This window comes from Priapulus caudatus, unplaced genomic scaffold (assembly GCF_000485595.1).
Source record: "Priapulus caudatus unplaced genomic scaffold, Priapulus_caudatus-5.0.1 Scaffold803, whole genome shotgun sequence".
Lineage (NCBI taxonomy): Eukaryota > Metazoa > Priapulida > Priapulimorpha > Priapulimorphida > Priapulidae > Priapulus > Priapulus caudatus.
Window position 1 is genome coordinate 58,572 of NW_014577864.1, and position 21,030 is coordinate 79,601.

At 39.6% G+C, this 21,030-nt stretch overlaps 3 protein-coding genes across 5 annotated transcripts in view; 1 reads left to right on the forward strand and 2 right to left on the reverse strand.

Annotated features, from left to right (window-relative positions):
• Nucleotides 1–3,433, reverse strand: part of LOC106813638 (kelch-like protein 1) — a 35,049-nt gene extending 31,616 nt beyond the window's left edge. For both annotated transcript variants that reach the window (XM_014817830.1, XM_014817829.1), the window contains exon 1: nt 3,303–3,433. The gene's annotated coding sequence lies outside the window, so the exon portion shown is untranslated. The remainder of the gene's footprint in view (nt 1–3,302) is intronic.
• LOC106813639 (TBC1 domain family member 20-like) lies at nt 966–20,498 on the reverse strand. The gene is made up of 10 exons (XM_014817831.1): nt 20,246–20,498; nt 17,007–17,339; nt 15,614–15,796; nt 14,330–14,407; nt 14,027–14,121; nt 12,338–12,429; nt 11,992–12,093; nt 11,626–11,767; nt 2,733–2,914; nt 966–1,858 (listed from the first exon to the last, which is right to left on the reverse strand). The coding sequence occupies exons 2-10, from the start codon at nt 17,254–17,256 to the stop codon at nt 1,684–1,686; spliced, it is 1,299 nt and encodes a 432-aa protein (XP_014673317.1). The 5' UTR covers nt 17,257–17,339; nt 20,246–20,498; the 3' UTR covers nt 966–1,683.
• Nucleotides 20,499–20,605: 107 nt separating this feature from the next.
• LOC106813643 (protoporphyrinogen oxidase-like) overlaps nt 20,606–21,030 on the forward strand; it is a 13,041-nt gene continuing 12,616 nt past the window's right edge. Inside the window, exons 1-2 of one of the 2 annotated variants that reach the window (XM_014817835.1) lie at nt 20,606–20,755; nt 20,840–20,951. In XM_014817835.1, the coding sequence (XP_014673321.1) occupies nt 20,856–20,951 (96 nt within the window). In that variant the 5' untranslated portion in view covers nt 20,606–20,755; nt 20,840–20,855. Of the gene's footprint in view, nt 20,756–20,839; nt 20,957–21,030 lie in introns of those variants that run through there. The other variant, XM_014817836.1, reaches the window with a different exon arrangement.

The window sequence follows — 21,030 nt, forward strand, 5'->3', positions numbered from 1 at the left end:
GGACCGATTTCGGGGAAAATATTTTTAGGTGTGCGCCGGCCGCACACCTACCCCGAAATCGGTCCGATTAAAAAATCTCTTCATCGTTTGTAAAATCGGCTCAGCGCGTCGCCCTCCGATAAACACCCGCACACCTAGGATAAAATTTGTTATTTTGTTGATGGTAGGCACCATTTTGAATTTCATGTGACACGGGCACATTCAGCTATTGGCTGTTCAAAAAATCGCTTCAAAATAATCGGTTCAAAATCAAACATGTTTGATTTGGAACGATCACCCGATAAAAATAATCGTAAGTAAAATCGTCTACAAATCGACACCTACCCGATATCGGCTGATTTTTATCGGGCCTATCAAATCGCGTGATAAATCGGCTGGTGTGCGCCAACCTTTAGACACCTGATCTTTAGATCGGCAGTAAATTTAAACTAGCTGTTAGTCCACTAAGAACGGAGATCGATCAATAATAGCATATAAAATCTAGACCACTCCTACAAGAAGTTTCTTACTGGAACTATCGTGTAATGACTTGAAATGTCACCAATCTGCCCTTTGACCATTAAATAGCACTTTGGTACTAAAGATGATACATGGCAAACACTATGGTTATTTACCTCGCATACGAGTTGTGCATGTAGGTGAAACTGCAGTGAGTTGTGCCACAATTGCGGGAGTGCGCTACAATGATACTACAGTACGCTAATGGAAACATTGCATACATTTAAGCTTCAGCATTAACCTTTAGTTTTAACTTAAAGGTATTATTTCAGATAGCGCACATCAATGCATTGGAATTCTGAATACCGACCAACTATAGCTAGATTTGTGGTAGGCCTACTATTGTTAATGCACTGACAAATGGGTGCATTTTTTATATATATAAATATTACAATGTATACAAATTGCACGTACAATAAACAATGTTTCTACATTGTAGGCTACAGTCAAGCATGAAAGAATCTAGATAAATTGTAAATAGTGATTTAATTCAATATTGAGTAGATATGGATGTTGATAGTTGATGACATGATCACAATAAAGACAGTGCCTACATACAGTGTCAGGTACATTTAATGGTCATTCATTATTAGGTAAACCAGACAATTCTTCAACATAGAAAATGTAACCCTGCCTATCTATCACAGTTGTCTGTAAATAAAAGTAAGAGAACCATGAGGTATTCCTATTACGTTTTAAGATTCAGATCTTCCAATTCAATGTTAACATGGTTTCGCAAAACGTTTTTACATTTTAAAATACTACAGGTACAGCAAAGCATTAGGTTTCTGTGAATTACTTCAAAAGCACAAGAGCTTTCAGCTAATGGCCTGTTTCACAGACTCCATGGATATTTTGCATTAAACCAGACATGTAAGATGATGGTGCTTAGTTAACAGCTCGAAATTTATTACATTGCAGAGAAAAGATTCTCATGCTTCAAACGATATTTTACATGAGCAAAATCAATACCAGCTTGATTTTAAATACATGAAGTAAAATCATTTTCCATCACTGCTTTAATATCACTGACTAGCTTCTAACAATGCTAACTTAAATCTCTGGCTCTAATTACACCTGCAAATGAGGTTATTAATAGAGTCCAGTACTGAGCCAGTTCTGTACAGCATTGATCATCACTTATTATTTTTAGACTGTATTACACCATTCTTGTGTTTACATCTATCAATACCAGCGCACTCCATAATGGTAGACAACATAGGCACATACACCAACAGCTGCCGAGAGTGCCCAAATGGCAGCTCCTCTCTTACTAATAAACCTGGGCGTTATGGACAAGCTTGGTCCTATATTACGTCTTCGCACAACCTCCTTGTTCTCTTCATTCTTTAGTTCCAAACTGCAATTAATTACATTAACAGACTGCATTAATATTTGAGCACTTCAATTGATTCAGCTGAAATTGAAATCAAACAAATTCAAAATAAATATTATTGATTAGGTTGTAAATGCAAACAGATAATAAATTAACCTTGACTGTAATCTGTAGGCCCTAAGCATTAAACTCAAACGTATCATTCCATAGTCAAATATGCCATCGGCCTGCCATCTCTCGGGAGAAATAATTCACAAGCTAGCGTCGCAATATTTTAACAGCTCTATACACCATTCATCCATCAGATTTTTTCTCTATGAAGAAGGCTGCATTTAGTACATGTATTTTTCATATTTTTTATATGTATATGTATGAATTTAGTATATTTTGCGTATTTGAAAAATATGCAATAAAGATTTAATAATAATACTAATAAAAATAATAATAATATAGTTGTCTGCATAGACATTCGCCACAGAGAAATGTACGAATAAATAATTGAAAAAAACAACCGCGCTGCACACCTTACATGGGAGTATAGTTAGTTAGTCTTCATTGTATTGTGCAATAATGGTACCTACTAAATTTTACGTTTAAATAGTAGACAGATAAATTCATTAAAGGCTACAAGTCATGAATACGCAAAGGTCAATTGCATAATACTTAAAGCTACAGGTAATAGTACACACAATACTACGTACACACAATAACTCAATAACTGTTAAACCACTAACAAGTAATTAATTATTTTACTTATTTATTACACCTTAGCTACATTGTTCCTGTTTTAAAAACAAACAATGGATCTGCTTAATATTAGACTTAGAGAGTTCCCAAACATTCCCTCAGACATAGTAGCCCTAGCAGTCGCATGCCTACGTGAAAGTGTACTACGTACTTTTTTCTGTATAGTATCACTTCTGGCTCCAGATCTGTTGGGGGATAAGATATGAAAAGGTCTCCAGCGATGGTGATGAGTCGTTCAAATGGCAGGTCAGCAGGAATCTTTGACAGGAGGTGATGGACCATGGCCATGTCACACTCACACTCCAGGATCTCAGACTCACGGTGTAGCACTATCTGCAGCCAGAAGAAGTAGAATATGAGATGATCACAGAAGGCAATGGCATGATATGCGCGTGTGGCACTTCAGTCTATGCTGTTACCCACCACATCATGACAAAACTATGTTATTTGCAAAGATACATGGCTATCGTTACATAGAATGTGCGTGCGTGCGTGCGTGCGTGCGTGCGTGCGTGCATGTGCACATATCAGTATACGGAATTCATAAAAACGAATCGCATGCAAGTTCAAGCAATTTTAAAATATCTATTGTGAACGTTCCACGACACTATATATTATATAAGAAAGTGTAATCTTCCTACTATCGAATGTTTACCGTGCGTTATATCTATATCGTCTACTTTAGTAACGTGTGTGTGCGTTGTTGACTCATGCATTATACCTCAGAGTTTGGCGTGCCCTTCATGGCGATGACTCGTGAATTCACCCAGCGCCGATCATTTACAGACACGTCACCCTATCACCGCACAGACACACAGTCGTGATAAACTCACGCAACTACACTGACTGCGGTACGGCAAATGATTCCCCACGGAACAGCGCGAGAAGAAATACGTGTATGTGTGTGTGTAAATATATACACACATATATATATATATAGTAGCCCAACTTACTACGGATGCTCGCCGGGCCGCACTACCATTCAGCATGTTTGCTTTGGAGGCGCGCGCGTCAAGGCGGGTTATTTATAGGTGAACGGGGCAGAACGCACTCATATACCCTTCAGGATCCTTCAGGGTTTTCGGGATACAGATGCATGAACATATGTCTATGCATACGTTCGCGGATGCTAACGGAACGGGTTTCCGTATCCGGTAATTCACTCTAAATCAAATCTATGCGATCATTTAAAATAGGAGGGTGACAGGTGTAGGTGCATGGAAATGCGGGGAATGATGTAGAATGACGTACGTCGATACGAGAGGTGAACCATGCCAACAGGTTCAAACACTTTTGTACCTGAATGTGTTTGCACTTGTCACGGGTTTGGCCCTGATCGTAGCAGGTTTGTTATCGCATATAAGGGCAAGTGCAACCGGAAAAGTAGGCGAAAAACGGTTTTTTATCGCCATCTTATTATCGGTCATTTATGTCCAGGGACGAATCTGGGATGAGTCTCAACCTAGGATCCCTATTTCGGAAGCCTGGGGCCTGAGCTGTTTTGTATGTTGCAGATATCTTTCTCAACTACTTCAAAATAGAAAATATAATTAGAACCCATGTCATTGCAAGTTGCAACTGTATATCTCTAAAACAAATATATTGAGTACTAGCACTCTAACTTCATTCCGGTCCTCGTTTACCGGATCTCTCTTTCACTATTTCTGGAATCGTCCCTGATGCTATTGACTGAATAATATTAAAATTACTAGGATACTGCACGATGTGTGGGCATCATAGAATCTTTGCCAGGAGCGAATTTTTCACCTGGGGGCGGGGGGGGGCAAACCCACGGGGAGGTTGTTTTCTGGGCAGGTGGCGGACAACTCGCAATTGACCATATAACAGCATCGAAATTTCCTTACGGCGAGGGGCAACCGCCTCCACCCCCGCTAGCTACAGCCCAGCTAGTTTGTATGCCACATATCTTGCGTAGTTCAACTAATATATATTATATATGTATTATAAATATATAGTATATATGCTATATACTATAGACCATGTACACTGTCTATACTAGCTCCTGATACTATAGCATGTAATACAATCGTTGTGTCATTTCATTTCTGAAACCTATTATCGACATGCTAAAATTAACCCTACAGTTTTTTAAACGATCGATATCATTAAGACAATTTTTGACTTGACTTGACTGAATTGACGAAAATTTTTGACTTGAATTGAATTAAGACAAATGATGTTCAAAACAATCTTCCGCAACACACACACACACGCACAGCTAGGCACACACACGCACGCACGCACGCCTACACACACACACACACACACACACACACACACACACACACAAACACATATATATATTATATATATATATATATATAACATATATAACAACTCTTTCCCTACTATCTATCTATCCGTATAACTCTCTCTATCTCTTTCTCGTTCTTTCTCATGTATATATATCAGAAGTAGATAATAGGAAATCTATCAGTTCCCTATATCTACTTCTGATATATATATATATATATATATATATATATATATATTATATATATATATATATATGGCTTATGGTGTTATGATTAGGGGGGCAAAAGAGCGAGGAAGGAGTGAGTACACACAGGCACGCAAGCACGCGCTAGCTCGGTGGTGTAGGATGAAGAACGTATAGTTGGGAGAATGGTTGAAGGGAGAGGAGCGAGGTATGGGGGAGGGAGAAGGTAGAGGTGGAGGAGGAGAGGAGTTGAAGGGATAAGGAGGTGCGTATAGGAAGAGGGAAAAGATAAAGGGAAAAGATAAAGGGAAAAGAAGAAGTAAAGGAGGGAAGAAGTAGAGGATGTGGAAAAACGGGGTGGGTAAGAAGAGGGCGACGAGGAGGGAGAAATGAAGGGAGATGGAGCAAGCACTCACACACGCACCGAACACTACTATATATTTAAATATACAGCACGCGACACACCGCGAATGAATAGAACTATCTTTAGGGTTGACAGACCAGCATGCAATTATGAATTTATAAGGAAATTATAGCGTTAGTCAACTAGTGTTGTTTTTTAATTAATGATCAGACCCTGCATCTGCGCACCTTAGCTGTCGTGCACGAGGTATCTTTTTCGTTTCCTGCAGCAGCCACTACAGCTTTATATATATATGACAGGTTTGTGAGCGGGGATTTACAGTTTGATGATACTGGGGAGTTTTCTTAGTGGGTAGGAAAATATAAAAATATATATCATCAGACCTATTCTTTCTTTAACGAGAGAAATTATCAAATAAAATTGCCCACCTTGATCCCTCAAAATCATGGAGAATTGCCTTCTCCCTTACCTTCACCCTCCTTAACCTTTCCCGCCGCTCTCTTCTTTCCTCTAAGTGGTAAGAAATCGATAAGAAATTGTGGGGTCTACTACTAGTGATCAATTTTCAGGATCCCTGCATACATTAACATGGCAAAGACAATTGGCATTTCATAAATGGTTAATTCGACCTTTCTTATTCAAACATGATTCAAATAGGACCAATGCAGTATTTAGCACCATCGCACACGAAAGGGTACTTAAGGCCGGCGCACACCAGCCGATTTATCACGCGATTTGATAGGCACGATAAAAATCAGCCGATATCGGGTAGGTGTTGCGCATTCATTTGTAGACGGTGTTTGATTTTGAACCGCGATTATTTTGAAGCGATTTTTGAACAGCCAATAGCTGGAATCGTGCCCGTGTCACATGACATTCAAAATGGCGCGCCTACCATTTACAAAATAACCATTTTATCGTAGGTGTGCGGGTGTTTATTGGAAGGCATCGCGCTGAGCCGATTTTAACAAACGATGAAGAGATTTTTTAATTGGACCGATTTCGGGGAAAATATTTTAGGTAGTGCGCCGGCCGCCACACCTACCCGAAATCGTCGCGATTAAAAAAATCTCTTCATCGTTTGTAAAATCGGCTCAGCGCCGTCGCCCTCCGATAAACACCCGCACACCTAGGATAAAATTTGTTATTTTGTTGATGGTAGGCACCATTTTGAATATTCATGTGACACGGCACATTCAGCTATTGGCTGTTAAAAAATCGCCTTCAAATAATCGCGTTCAAAATCAAACATGTTTGATTTGGAACGATCACCGCGATAAAAATAATCGTAAGTAAATATCGTCTACAAATTCGACACCTACCGATATCGGCTGATTTTTATCGGGCCTATCAAATCGCGTGATAAATCGGCTCTGGTGTGCGCCAGCCTTTAGACACCTGATCTTTAGATCGGCAGTAAATTTAAACTAGCTGTTAGTCCACTAAGAACGGAGATCGATCAATAATAGCATATAAAATCTAGACCACTCCTACAAGAAGTTTCTTACTGGAACTATCGTGTAATGACTTGAAATGTCACCAATCTGCCGCTTTGACCATTAAATAGCACTTTGTACTAAAGATGATACATGGCAACACTATGGTTATTTACCTCGCATACGAGTGTGCATGTAGGTGAAACTGCAGTGAGTTGTGCCACAATTGCGGGAGTGCGCCTAACAATGATCTACAGTACGCTAATGGAAACATTGCATACATTTAAGCCTTCAGCATTAACCTTTAGTTTAAACTTAAAGGTATTATTTCAGATAGCGGCACATCAATGCATTGGAATTCTGAATACCGACGCAACTATAGCTAGATTTGTGGTAGGCCACTATGCTTTAATGCACTGACAAATGGGTGCATTTTTTATATATATAAATATTACAATGTATACAAATTGCAGCTACAATATAAACAATGTTTCTACATTGTAGGCTACAGTCAAGCAATGAAAGAATCTAGATAAATTGTAAATAGTGATTAATTCAATATTGAGTAGATATGGATGTTGATAGTATGATGACATGATCACAATAAAGACAGTGCCTAATACAGTGTCAGGTACATTTAATGGTCATTCATTATTAGGTAAACCAGACAATTCTTCAACATAGAAAATGTAACCCTGCCTATCTATCACAGTTGTCTGTAAATAAAAGTAGAGAGAACCATGAGGTATTCCTATTACGCTTTTAAGATTCAGATCTTCCAATTCATGTTAACATGGTTCGCAAAACGTTTTTACATTTTAAAATACTACAGGTACAGCAAAGCATTAGTTTCTGTGAATTACTTCAAAAGCCACAAGAGCTTTCAGCTAATGGCGCTGTTTCCAGACTCCATGGATATTTTGCATTAACACGCAACATGTAGATGATGGTGCTTAGTTAACAGCTCGAAATTTATTACATTGCAGAGAAAAGATTCTCATGCTTCAAACGATATTTTAGCATGAGCAAAATCAATACCAGCTTGATTTTAAATACATGAAGTAAAAATCATTTTCCATCACTGCCTTTAATATCACTGACTAGCTTCTAACAATGCTAACTTAAATCTCTGGCTCTAATTACACCTGCAAATGGAGGTTATTAATAGAGTCCAGTACTGAGCCAGCTTCTGTACAGCATTGATCATCACTTATTATTTTTAGACTGTATTACACCATTCTTGTGTTTACATCTATCAATACCAGCGCACTCCATAATGGTAGACGACATCAGGCACTACACCAACAGCCTAGCCGAGAGTGCCGCAAATGGCAGCTCCTCTCTTACTAATAAACCTGGGCGTTATGGACAAGCTTGGTCCTATATTACGTCTTCGCCACAACCTCCTTGTTCTCTTCATTCATTAGTTCCAAACTGCAATTAATTACATTAACAGACTGCATTAATATTTGAGCACTTCAATTGATTCAGCTGAAATTGAAATCAAACAAATTCAAAATAAATATTATTGATTAGGTTGTAAATGCAAACAGATAATAAATTAACCTTGACTGTAATCTGTAGGCCCTAAGCATTAAACTCAAACGTATCATTCCATAGTCAAATATGCCATCGGCCTGCCATCTCTCGGGAGAATAATTCACAAGCTAGCGTCGCAATATTTTTAACAGCTCTATACACCATTCATCCATCAGATTTTTTTTATCTATGAAGAAGCGCTGCATTTAGTACATGTATTTTTCATATTTTTTATATGTATATGTATGAATTTAGTATATTTTGCGTATTTGAAAAATATGCAATAAAGATTTAATAATACTAATAAAAATAATAATAATATAGTTGTCTGCATAGACATTCGCCACAGAGAAATGTACGAATAAATAATTGAAAAAAAACAACCGCGCTGCACACCTTACATGGAGTATAGTTAGTTAGTCTTCATTGTATTGTGCAATAATGGTACCTACTAAATTTTACGTTTAAATAGTAGACAGATAAATTCATTAAAGGCTACAAGTCATGAATACGCAAAGGTCAATTGCATAATACTTAAAGCTACAGGTAATAGTATTTAATCGTACACACAATAACTCAATAACTGTTAAACCACTAACAAGTAATTAATTATTTTACTTATTTATTACACCTTAGCTACATTGTTCCTGTTTTAAAAACAAACAATGGATCTGCTTAATATAGACTTTAAGAGTTCCCAAACATTCCCTCAGACATAGCAGCCCTAGCAGTCGCATGCCTACTGTGAAAGTGTACTACGTACTTTTTTCTGTATAGTATCACTTCTGGCTCCAGATCTGTTGGGGGATAAGATATGAAAAGGTCTCCAGCGATGGTGATGAGTCGTTCAAATGCGCGTCAGCAGGAATCTTTGACAGGAAATGATGGACCATGGCCATGTCACACTCACACTCCAGGATCTCAGACTCACGGTGTAGCACTATCTGCAGCCAGAAGAATAGAATATGAGATGATCACAGAAGGCAATGGCATGATATGCGCGTGTGGCACTTCAGTCTATGCTGTTACCCACCACATCATGACAAAACTACGTTATTTGCAAAGATACATGGCTATCGTTACATAGAACCTGACTACAGAATTATTTGGTACACATGTTTAAGATTACATAACATAATGTAATGTGACATAAAATACTCTACAAGTAACATTGTCTTTACTGGAATTAACAAGTGCCGCGGAGCAACAGCGCTCATCTAACGTCTACTGCGGTGACTCTGTGGTGGAGTGGTGGGATTCTAGTAAACCCTGTTAGTCCCAAATGTGTTCACATACACGCCGAAACAGTGGAATGCACAGGGATGGTATCAGGAACCTTCTCAAAAGAATGTTCGTTGGATCGTTATGAAAGTTGCCACGAGATGGCGCGTACGTTTAAGTGTCTCAATTAAAGATAGAAGCTCCCATCGTACGTTGTAGCAACAACTATTTGCAAGACAGAATAGGTAAGCACTCATCCATTTACCTACGCAAGCCTACAGGCTGCAATAGAGAGCTGCCACCTGTAACCAATTAACGCAGGCAAAAACTACACAGTACCACCACCACATGCACTGGCAGTGGCCACTGCAGTGGCCTACGTTACATGTAACATACTGACAGTACAGAATGCCATATAAATTATACGATTTAAGGAGCATAAACCTTCTTCAACCAAATTTAGCTTTTGAAATTTCACTGTGACATTGTAGCCTCTTACATTCAGGCATGTATAGATTCTACTAGCCAAACCGGCAGTCAAATCTTTTCTAACAGACAGTCAACAATCCATGTTTAACCCTCCTCTCTGAGGGTCAAAAGTTATCCGACACTTACTCTTCGCATGTCAGCAGAAGGTACATTTCATGGTCCTTTTCAATAAAGCCATAACAAGAGCGCAGAGCGTCTGGCTCATCTGAGGTCTGTTGCTACGTTTATAAACGTAAAATTTCAGTCGTGCCTAGTACCACATTTGTTAGCGCAGATATGCAGACACGCAGTTGCGTACACATCAATGTTTGGACACGCCCACTATCGCAGATGGAGGGTAGGGGGAGGGTGGGGGATTAGGTGGGGGAAGGTGGGGGAAGGGGCGGGGGAGGGGGTGGGGAGGGGGAAGGGAGGGTGGGGGGGGGGCTCTAATAGCAAAAGCAGTTCACTCCTTTGTTTAACAGTCAACAAATCCATGTTTAACCCTCCTCTTGAGGGTCAAAAGGTTATCCGACACTTACTCTTCGCATGTCAGCAGAAGGGAGGACATTTCATGGTCCTTTCAATAAAGCCATAAAAATGCTAGGTCACCGCTGAAACAAAAAAGTTTTTCAATCGTTCGTCAGACCATGTCCTCAGAAAATGTCTAAAATCTGCCCTGTGCCCATTGACCTTTGACCTGGGACCTCCAATTTCGGCACAGTGATGGCTTTTCCTACCATGATGCTATACACCGACTATCACGAGCCTAGGTCGAGCTGTTTAGATTTGTGCCGCCAATTCTGCATTTCCTCCTATACCTTAAGTTAAGGAGTGAATGTTCCCCTTCTTTTACACCTCTTGACCTTTGACCTTTGACCCCCAGCTTCGACATCCCAACTCGTTTTCGGATTACCCCCCCACTTCCCGAATATCGTGACCGTACGTCGAGCGGTTAAGATTTGTGCCCAACTGTGACGCCCGGAGACGCGACGACGGACGGACGGACGCACGGACGATCATGCGATTCTACAAGCTGCATCTGACTATTCAGATGAGCTATAAAATGCTAAGTCACGCTGAAACAAAAAGTTTTTCAATCGCTCCTCAGCAGACCATGTCCTCAGAAAAATGTCTCAAATCTGCCCTGTGCCCATTGACCTTTGACCTGTGACCTCCAATTTCAGCACAGTGATGGCTTTTCCTACCATGATGCTATAGACCGACTATCATGAGCCTAGGTCGAGCCGTTTAGATTTGTGCCGCAATTCTGCATTTCCTCCCTATACCTTAAGTTAAGGAGTGAATGTTCCCCCTTCTTTTACACCTCTTGACCTTTGACCACCAGCTTCGACATCCCAACTCGTTTTCGGATTACCCCCCCCCCACGTCTCGAATATCGTGACTGTACGTCGAGCCGTTTAGATTTGTGCCCAACTGTTGACGGACGGACGCTCGCACGGACGGACAGACGAACGGACGATCATGCGATTCTACATGCTGCATCTGACTATGTCAGATGAGCTAAAAATCATAAAGGTAATAAAAGACTCACTGCAGTTGCCAAGTAGATAGGCATAAATGGATGACATGCTATGAAAAAGTCATACAGTCGCACAACATGCTTGAAGTCTGGCAATACATGACCAAACCATGTAATTAACCAACTCAGGCAGAATATCGTTCCTACACCAGACCTACAAACAAAACAAAAACATATTATATGCACCTCTATATTACTCTACATAATGAAACAATAAGGGCTGCCCAGTGTCACTCGCTGTATTGTTAGCTCGGTCACTATCTCACTTTATTAATATGCTCTTAATTGTCTCATGTTTTTCTCTACCAATTCTGATGCTATCAATATACTGTAGTAACATGCTACAGTTGTTCTTAACACACTTGTATAAAGTTTTACCTTTCCATGAACTGTCGGAGTTCTGGACTAGATTTGCCAATAAGTGGAAGCATATAATCTAGAATAGTGGTCGTTTTCTCCATTGTCTTATACATGAAGTCCCTAGAATGACAAACATTTCGTTACTATGCAAATCTGCAACATCTAGCTTACTGCTTTTGAGACCAAAACTTAAAAATTGGTGAATAAATCATTGTTACCTAGTTATTCCAAATTGTCTCCATGGCATTCAGGCATCACCCAAAAGAGCTATGCTTATTTTAAGTTTTATGTTCCCCTTTGCATTATATACAAACATTTATAACTACACAGCATGAGAATGGAAGTAAAAACAAAAATAACTTACTTTAAATGCTCATTAGAAAGCTTTTCTAGAATTTGATAGGCTAGACTCTGTCCCGTAACTAGAAGGAATGTGACCGCAATGTCGTGGTAACCCTAAATATAAGCACAACATATAAGCACAAGAAATTTTTTAATATCCAACACATTTTTAGGCAGCTATGAAAATCAGTTTTTCAAACTTACATAAAATTTGCACTATTTTAAATCATTATTAGTGACATATTTGCATAATGTAGCGATGGTGAAAATTGTTAAAGGGATAGTAGACTCTAGGATTTTACTGCATACAACTGTACTCACTGTATAACAAATCGTCTATACTCACACGTATTTGTTACCAGATACCTAATTTAATTGTTATAATTAATTACACATCAACGCTACAAAATTTGAACGACGCCATGACACCCGCGACCGTGTTGCCACCCCGAAAAAGTTGCGTATTTGACAATTTATTTTGCACGTTACAGACCGAGGGCTAATCACAAAAGTGCAATTATATTTATACCTAAATGCTATTTAACCGAACGATATTCATTTTAAGGCAAATTTATCCATATTATAACTAAAACTATATGTTGTTTATAAGATATTACAATCCTTTTGCTTTTAAATTAATAAATAAGAAACACCCTTGGCTGAAAAGTGGTTTTGCGCAACTCATCAGATCGTGCGCTTTGAGTGGCGCCACCGTCGTTGTAATCAAACTGTAGTCGTTAGTTTTAATACATTTTTTAATAATATTTCTAATAGTGATTGAACCATGAAACTTTTTATGTAGCGTAATTTTAACCTAAATTAACTGAAAATAACCCTAGAACCTAGAGTAAATGATCCCTTTAAATTACTGCTATCACCACAGTGGAAGAGGGTACACAATCTGATGCCTTAAAAAGTTGAATATCCCCGCCTTGGCTAGAGAGCATGGTTATTTATTCCGAGTTGTGATCACAGAGAAATATCCATTTATACATCGGCTACTATGTCATAAATTGAAACGGAGAAATCAGCGTTTTTCTATTTTTCACAATGATCGACCGCCTGTGTGCAAAATGGGTGACGTATGTGAAACATCTACTGTTAGTACTTACTGTGACATATCCATGACTAACTGAACCCACTAAATTGGTAAAATATTCTATGCACCATGAGAAATTGTGAGAAATTACGATGTTACCATCGCACTTTTACGCAAAACCCGCATACGATATGTACAGACGCGCGCCTAAATGCAGGGTGTGTAACAAGAGAAATAGCGCCATTTTGGGTCGTTGGGCAATTTCAACTATCACAGGCAGATGACAGCTGTATGAGGGTTGATGGTGAATGATACTGGTTTAGTGAATATCATGAAAATGCTAGTTGTATCATGTCTCTGACGTCATCAGTGACGTCAGCTGCTGCTCACTACACGTGTACGCGGGCAATCAAACCGCTCTGAAAGTTCACATGTATCGTTATATGGAGAAATGAGTGTGTTCAGAGGTGGCACATAGTGTTAGCCATCGAATAAGGTTGAAAATGAAAAATCGGTAAAATTTTGCCTAAAACTTGGAAAGTATACCTTAAAGCATGTAAACACCATAAACTGTTCTCAATAAGTCAGAAGTGTGCAATAATAGAAAAGGTAAGTTTATTTGTACACGAGACATTTAACATCAACTGATGAAGACTATATATATATAGGCACCTGGTAGTAGCAGAGCTCTGGGTTGTTGTGAAGGACCTGAACGATGATACTGACCATCTCATCCTGCATCCCCAGCCGCTGACTCTCCTCCATTCCTACAATACACAGGCTTTACAGTTATAGCATTTCAAACAGTTTTCCAGCCCATTCTCGTATTTTTACGAGGCATTATAATTCTCAATTGCATTTCTGGCATAATAACAAGTGACTACAGTAACGCTAACATGTCTTAGAACACTAGTATATAGTTACTTTCATTAAAAGGGGAATACCACGGAAGCACAGATCAATGCAGCTGATTACCTGGGGGAAACCGTTTCAGAGATCTATTCACATCGAGTAGTACCTGCTTGTACTCTCTGTACTTCATTAGACTTGACTCTGAAAACAAATTTTGTCAAACCTAAAGGCAATGTGGTAAATCGACTGATAGCAATACACATGAAGCAGAAAAGGAATGACAAACAGCTGACAAAATGACACAAAATTCAAACCTCGATTTAAACTCGTCCAACCTATCACACACTGCCACCGTACCAAACACTGTAAGCTTATATTCAAAACATGGGAGACATTCTCAGATTAATCGGAATGTGCAGACAAAATCTGAATTATAACTATATGGTCAACCTGGTGATGGTGTTTTCATAAAGCAGACAGTTGCTTGTGTTTTTTGGCCTCTTCGACTATGCAGATGTGTGTCCCGAGGGATTTTCAATTTGGTGGTTTGCTAATCTGTCCTAATACTGTGCAAGCCATAGGTTTCAGAACCATAAACGCCAGGACCGGGAAACAGATTTAGCCAACAAAAATGATTCTGATTAAATACCAGATATGTAATGTACCTTTATTATATATGAAAATGTAAAAATAAAAACTGTCAAGCTATTGTTAGTGTTCCTGTTTATTTTTTGAACTCTATCAGTTTTGCAACATATTTTAAATACATATTAACTTAGTTTCTATGGCAAAAAATTACAAACTAAAATTATGCATTTCATGCGCCGTTTACAAGTGACATTGTCAATTTAAACTAATATAAAATTCGCTGATGTTCCAGTGAAATAATGTACATGTCACCCTTCATGCTCATGTCTTTGCTGCTTTGAACATTAAATTAAACATTTAATATTCATTTGAACGTGTACACATGGTTGCAGGAATGTTACATTACAACGTTATTCCACAACGTTGTGGCCACGTTCAGGGGAGTCTACAAATTTACGTTGCCACAACGTTGTATCACGTTTTCACAATGTAAGTGAAACATTCTGTTCACTTGTGACAACGTTACCACAACGTCATATATTAGCTGGGATGATACTAGAAATGATTTGCTAGGATTTATAAGACTGTACTAAATTAGGATTTTACTGACAACCAATTAGGACAAAAGGTTAGAACTATGACTAATCTGATGTCCAACCATCATTCTAACAAAAGCTCAAGGCTTCTGATGTATAACAGTACTAGAATATATAACATTAAGCTAAATGCACAAGCTTTCAATGTTTTCTCAAATTATCCAGTGTGGGTGTGTGTAGTATTTCTGGCGAGAAAAGACAAGAAAGAGGGCAAAGTATTTACCTGGTAGAAACTTCACTTGGGTAACTTCAATACCCAACAAGTGTGGCCAAACCTTTGCCCTTAGCTCATCACTGATCAGCCCACCTCTACTGATCGCACATTGCTTCAGGGTTATAACATCAATGGGATCTGACTGTAGTGCTTTGACTATCAATAGGTACTTTTGTCTCGTCGTTGGAATTCCTTAAAAATTGGTAAACACAATTAGTTTAGTGCATATCATCAGCTTTAAACAGCTATAAAAAAACATTTATATGCACTATATCAGGAGTAGATAATAGGGAAGGAGTGTGACATCAATAAACAAGGGAAATTCGTCATTACTAGCCTTACAATACCTACAATTTACTACGCGTAACTCATCCAACTTGAGCTCAAATCGTACACAGTACATTCGCCTAGCACCGTGCGAAATCGTTTCCTCGTATACACCAGCAATCCGGAGATACAGACTAAAACGTACGACACGATTATCCATTCTTTGGCCATCAATCCAAGCCGATTGCCCGCCTATATTCAAACAAAAGGCAGCTATTAATGCGCTATTGCTAACTCGGCGGGCAATGTGGCTCGCTGGGAGATTTGAGCCCCATCTGCTGCCGATTGCGGTTGGCGTGTGTGCATGCCAGCTGTATGCCGGTATGCCGGTATGCCGGTATGTAGCTGTGTACCGGGTCAAAGGTTATCTCGCCGAGTGTTGCGTTGATGCCTAATCTCCCAGCGAGCCACATGCCTCGCCGAGTTAGCAATAGCGCGTTAGTAGCTGCCCTTTGTTTGAATATAGGCGGGCAATTGGCTTGGATTGATGGCCAAAGAATGGATAATTGTGTCGTACGTTTTAGTCTGTATCTCCGGATTGCTTGTGTATACGAGGAAACGATTTCGCACGATGCTAGGTGAATGTACTGTGTACGATTTGAGCTCAAGTTGGATGAGTTACGCATAGTAAATCGTAGGTATTTTAAGGCTAGTAAATGACGAATTTCCCATGTTTATTGATGTCACACTCCTTCCCTATTATCTACTCCTGACTATATTGATGGGCTATGGGACAAGTTTTTGTGTTGCATAAACATAAGGGACAACATTTTAAAAACAAATTTATATAAAACTCTGGATGGGTCATATTTTTAACATGACAGACGTGGTTTATTTCATCATAATAGATAACTCAGCATGCACGCCTCAGGATTTGAAATTAAGGGCAACAAGCAGCCTGCTTTCAATATCCTAACTTCCTAGGAAAAGCACCAAAGATTGGTGAGTGAACTTGCTGCCTACCTTTTTCTCTGACAGCAAGTGCTTGCTGCCTGGCAAAAAATTCTAACCCTGATGCCCTTTCATTGCAACTTTATATTTAGTAACTTATAGATTGGATTTTAATCTGACCGACCTTTACAATATGCACATGCTGCAGATTGCTTTCCTGGTAATGACAAATTCCGATCAGCTTTTGTAGGTGAGGACTTTACTTCATCGTCATCAGTGTGGTTATCAGTTTGTCCTGCATGTAGTCGACGTCGTTGCCGGATACCTATGTTATCTGTTGTGCCACTAACACTTAGAGTTCTATGTTTTGAATCATTTGAATACATTTTGTCCCTGCAGACTTCAGGGAGATGATTTGTTTCTAACTCAGCCATGACGTTGTCACAGCATGGCTATGGGGTTAATCGACGTCCACATGTACATCACAGAAGTTAGTACTGGTATTCTTCCTAATAACCTACAAAAACAAAGAAATTGTGTTATGTTCCATTCTACCAGTGACTTTTACAGGCAAAAAGGGTAAATCCTAAGGTTAGCATCAAGGACAGATTTACATTCACCACTGCACTAAGAATAAGACTAGTGGTTACCCTGTTCACTTGTCACAATCACTCGAAACTTGGACTAAACATCCCAGGCCTCGACCCTTATTTTCAGATCTGGTTGTCCTGTCGGGCAACAAGAAGCAATTTTCACTTGTCCGAATTTTGGTTTTAGTGCAGTTTGTCCAAAATTTACTTGAAATCTAGAGCCATTAAGGTACATTTTTAGTTCAGTGCATATCATATTACAGTATATACATGGAAAATCGTAATTAAATTCACACAATGTCTATTTTTGCGTGCTGATTGCAGCTTTTTTCTCAATTCCAGGAAAGAGTTTTGCTGTCACTCTCTCATACCAGCGGTGCCCACACCCCTACATATATTTAGTAATGAACATGCCCCACGCAACTGAAACAATCGGTGCACCCCCACCCGTACTTCAATCAATGCCGCCCCAGCCAGCATGCACGTACGCAGCCACGATGTGCACAGCCACAGCCACGGGTGTCGCGGGCTGCTTTTTTCGGCGACTTTCGAAAATATAACGTGAGAAATGTCGTGCGATAGCGTCCTGGCCCAAATGTTAGGAATTTTACACAACTGGAATTTTTTTAGTTGTCCGTTCGGGCAACTAGCCAAGAGAATAATTTGTCTGACGAGTCTGGTGTCCGTCCTATAAATTGTTAATCGGACAACCGTTAGTGTCGAGGGCTGCATCCATGACAATAAACGGACTGCCTACCATTTCACATATACTAGTAACTACTGTACCCTTTCCACAGATAAAGTAAATTTCCTTGGTGTTTCCTTTGAGAGAACTTGCCATGGATTCCTCAAACTTCTTAATAAATATCTATGCTAGAGATCCCCTAACTGCTTTATGCACAGGCACTTGGGACAGTCAGTAAAAACTGAAAATAATATGAACGCACATTCACAAATACTACCGTACCTCTCAATTACAGTTCCACTGTTGTGTCACTGTATATCAACTTTACTTCATAAAAACTAACGCCGAACGCTCCCGCACTCGCCGCTGCGAGTGTGCTGTGTCGCCATTATATAATGATAATAATATATAAAATTATATATCAGTCCTTGTGTTTTGGAAAAAGCAGGCGAGTGAAAAATCGCACACCTTGGCTCGCCGAGGTGTGTGATTTGCATCGGAGTGCCCGCAGGTCACGAGGCAAACTAGGGGTGTTCGGTGGCATGCCCCCCTGGAAAAAATTTGAAAACCCTTGAAAACTAGACTTCATGAAATGCCATTTCCAGCATTTTGGGCTAAAAATTAGCTCTGCATTTGTACTATTAATTTTGACATTTTTTAGGTGATTTTTTTTTCATCTAACAAGGTATCAATTCTTGGACATGTGGATAACTTGAATCACACATTTAGCATGTTTAGTCAAAAAGGAACAACACTCAATTTTTCAAAGTAGACTATTAATACTTTATCTAAAGATACAAACCAATCACATTGCGTCATTCTAAGCGCTTCGGGACTGTCTTGTTATAAACATGGGTGATACCGACTCCGGCAATGTCACGTGATGTTTACACCATTTGCGTTATCTTCGAGTTTATAAGGTATGAAGTTAATGAAAAAGAAAACACGGAACAAAATGAAGAAAAGGTCGCGTTTTGGATAATGCTTAGGTGCGCCGTTTCGCGACTTCTCTGCAAATCAAGGCGCGCGATGGCGCGCGAGCGCGATCGCGCACCTTAAAACACAAGGTCTGATATATTATTATCATTATAAAGGCCCCATGATAGGGTCTATGTACCCCAGGGTACTGCCGGAACGTACCCTGGGTACGGTCCGGTATACCGGAACGTACCCTGGTAACTATTTGATATGGTTAGGGTTAGGGAGTAGGCGTAGGCGACTCCCTAGACTCGTTAGTGGAGTAGGCGAGGTACGGTCCGGCATATTAGATAGTACCAGGGTACGTTCCGGCAGTACACTGGGGGACATAGACCTTCTCAGCAGTATTTGTGAATGTGCGTTCATATTACGCTGTGGCTATATGCCCGGCAGCCGGGCACGGTCTTCGATTTCCTAAATGCCCGGCAGTTCCTAACCATAACCCTTGTTTACTTGAGATAACGCTTAAAATTGAAAACTGCCGGCCATTTAGGAAATCGAAGATTGTGCCCGGCAGCCGTCAGATATATGCCGGCTGCTGGGCATATAGCCACTCTCTAGCTGTTCATATTATTTTCAGTTTTGACTGGCTCCTTCTCTTTCCCAAGTGCCTGTGTCTGTGAGGCTGTGGCTTTATGAGTAAAAAAGTTGACTGAAGTAAGGGGTTCAAGGATAGAGAACATGGGGCCCATTGAAACCTATGTCATTTTCGTAAATGTGGGGGTAGCCCCTTTAAAATCGACAGGGGTACTGGTGAGGGTGTTCTTTGTTCATGTCAACCGATAAACATGATGTGAGTTAACAGGAAGTTCTCTATCCTTGAGCCGAAGTAGGCCTAGGCTGGCTATAGCCTATCAGAGCGTATAGACTATACATCCTGAAACTTGGTTTACTTGTTGAATAGATATCTAACTCTAAGGTTGTCTCTAGGCTAAACAAACCCACATCTACACAGAAACACATATTACACATTATTATTAATCATCATCGACATTGTCATTGAGTAGGTCACTTGATGCTTGATCCTGATCGTATCAATCTTATATGTCATGTACTATGTGTATAAATAATCATAGATATATATACCAACCAATATTGGTATATATATATACCAATTGGTTGGTATATATATATCTATGGTATAATGTAGTGTGTACTTGCGCCCGTTACCGGAATCGGTCGACGGAGGTCCGTCCGTTGGCAATACTCAAGATCACGACAAGTCACCGCCGTGCGGGTACGAGTCACTGGTATGACTACGAGTATGAGTACGTACTGGTACGATTATGAGTCACGTAATCGTCACGTAAGTACGTGACGTAAGTCTAACCTAAGTCACGTAAGTACGTAATCGTAAACCAGTGGCAGTATGACGATAAACGACGTTCAGCAATACGGACTACGGAATACGAAGTACGAAGTTAAACTTCTTGACAGACAGAAAGTCGATACTAGCGACACAAGCGGTGGTGCTGTAACAAATTTTCTAATTGGGTAAAATAAAAAATAATTTGCTAAAAACGACAAGACAAGTTTCACCTTTCGCCATTAGGTGGCGGTTATGCGAGTCAAGGTGATGCGAGTGATGCGAGTACTACTCTGAGTAGGTTTCAAGTTCTTTGGCACAATGTTTTTTTGGTGATTAAGTAGGCACTACAGTTCGTTGTAATTCAGTACACCATACAATATAACCCGACCAGGCTGTGTGACTAACGTCAATAATTAATAAATTCTAACCCTAGCAATACCGTTTCCTGGAGCTACATACAATATACAAATCATGTCAACCGCAGTTATAATCGGAGGAGGTATTTCCGGACTGTCAGCAGCGTATTACCTCAGTAAACTACTCACTGTGTCTTCAACTTTTCAAAAGGTACGGTAAGTTATTTCAGGTCATAGTCACTATCAATGTATCATAGTGTACTTATTAATATTAATATTAAATTATTATA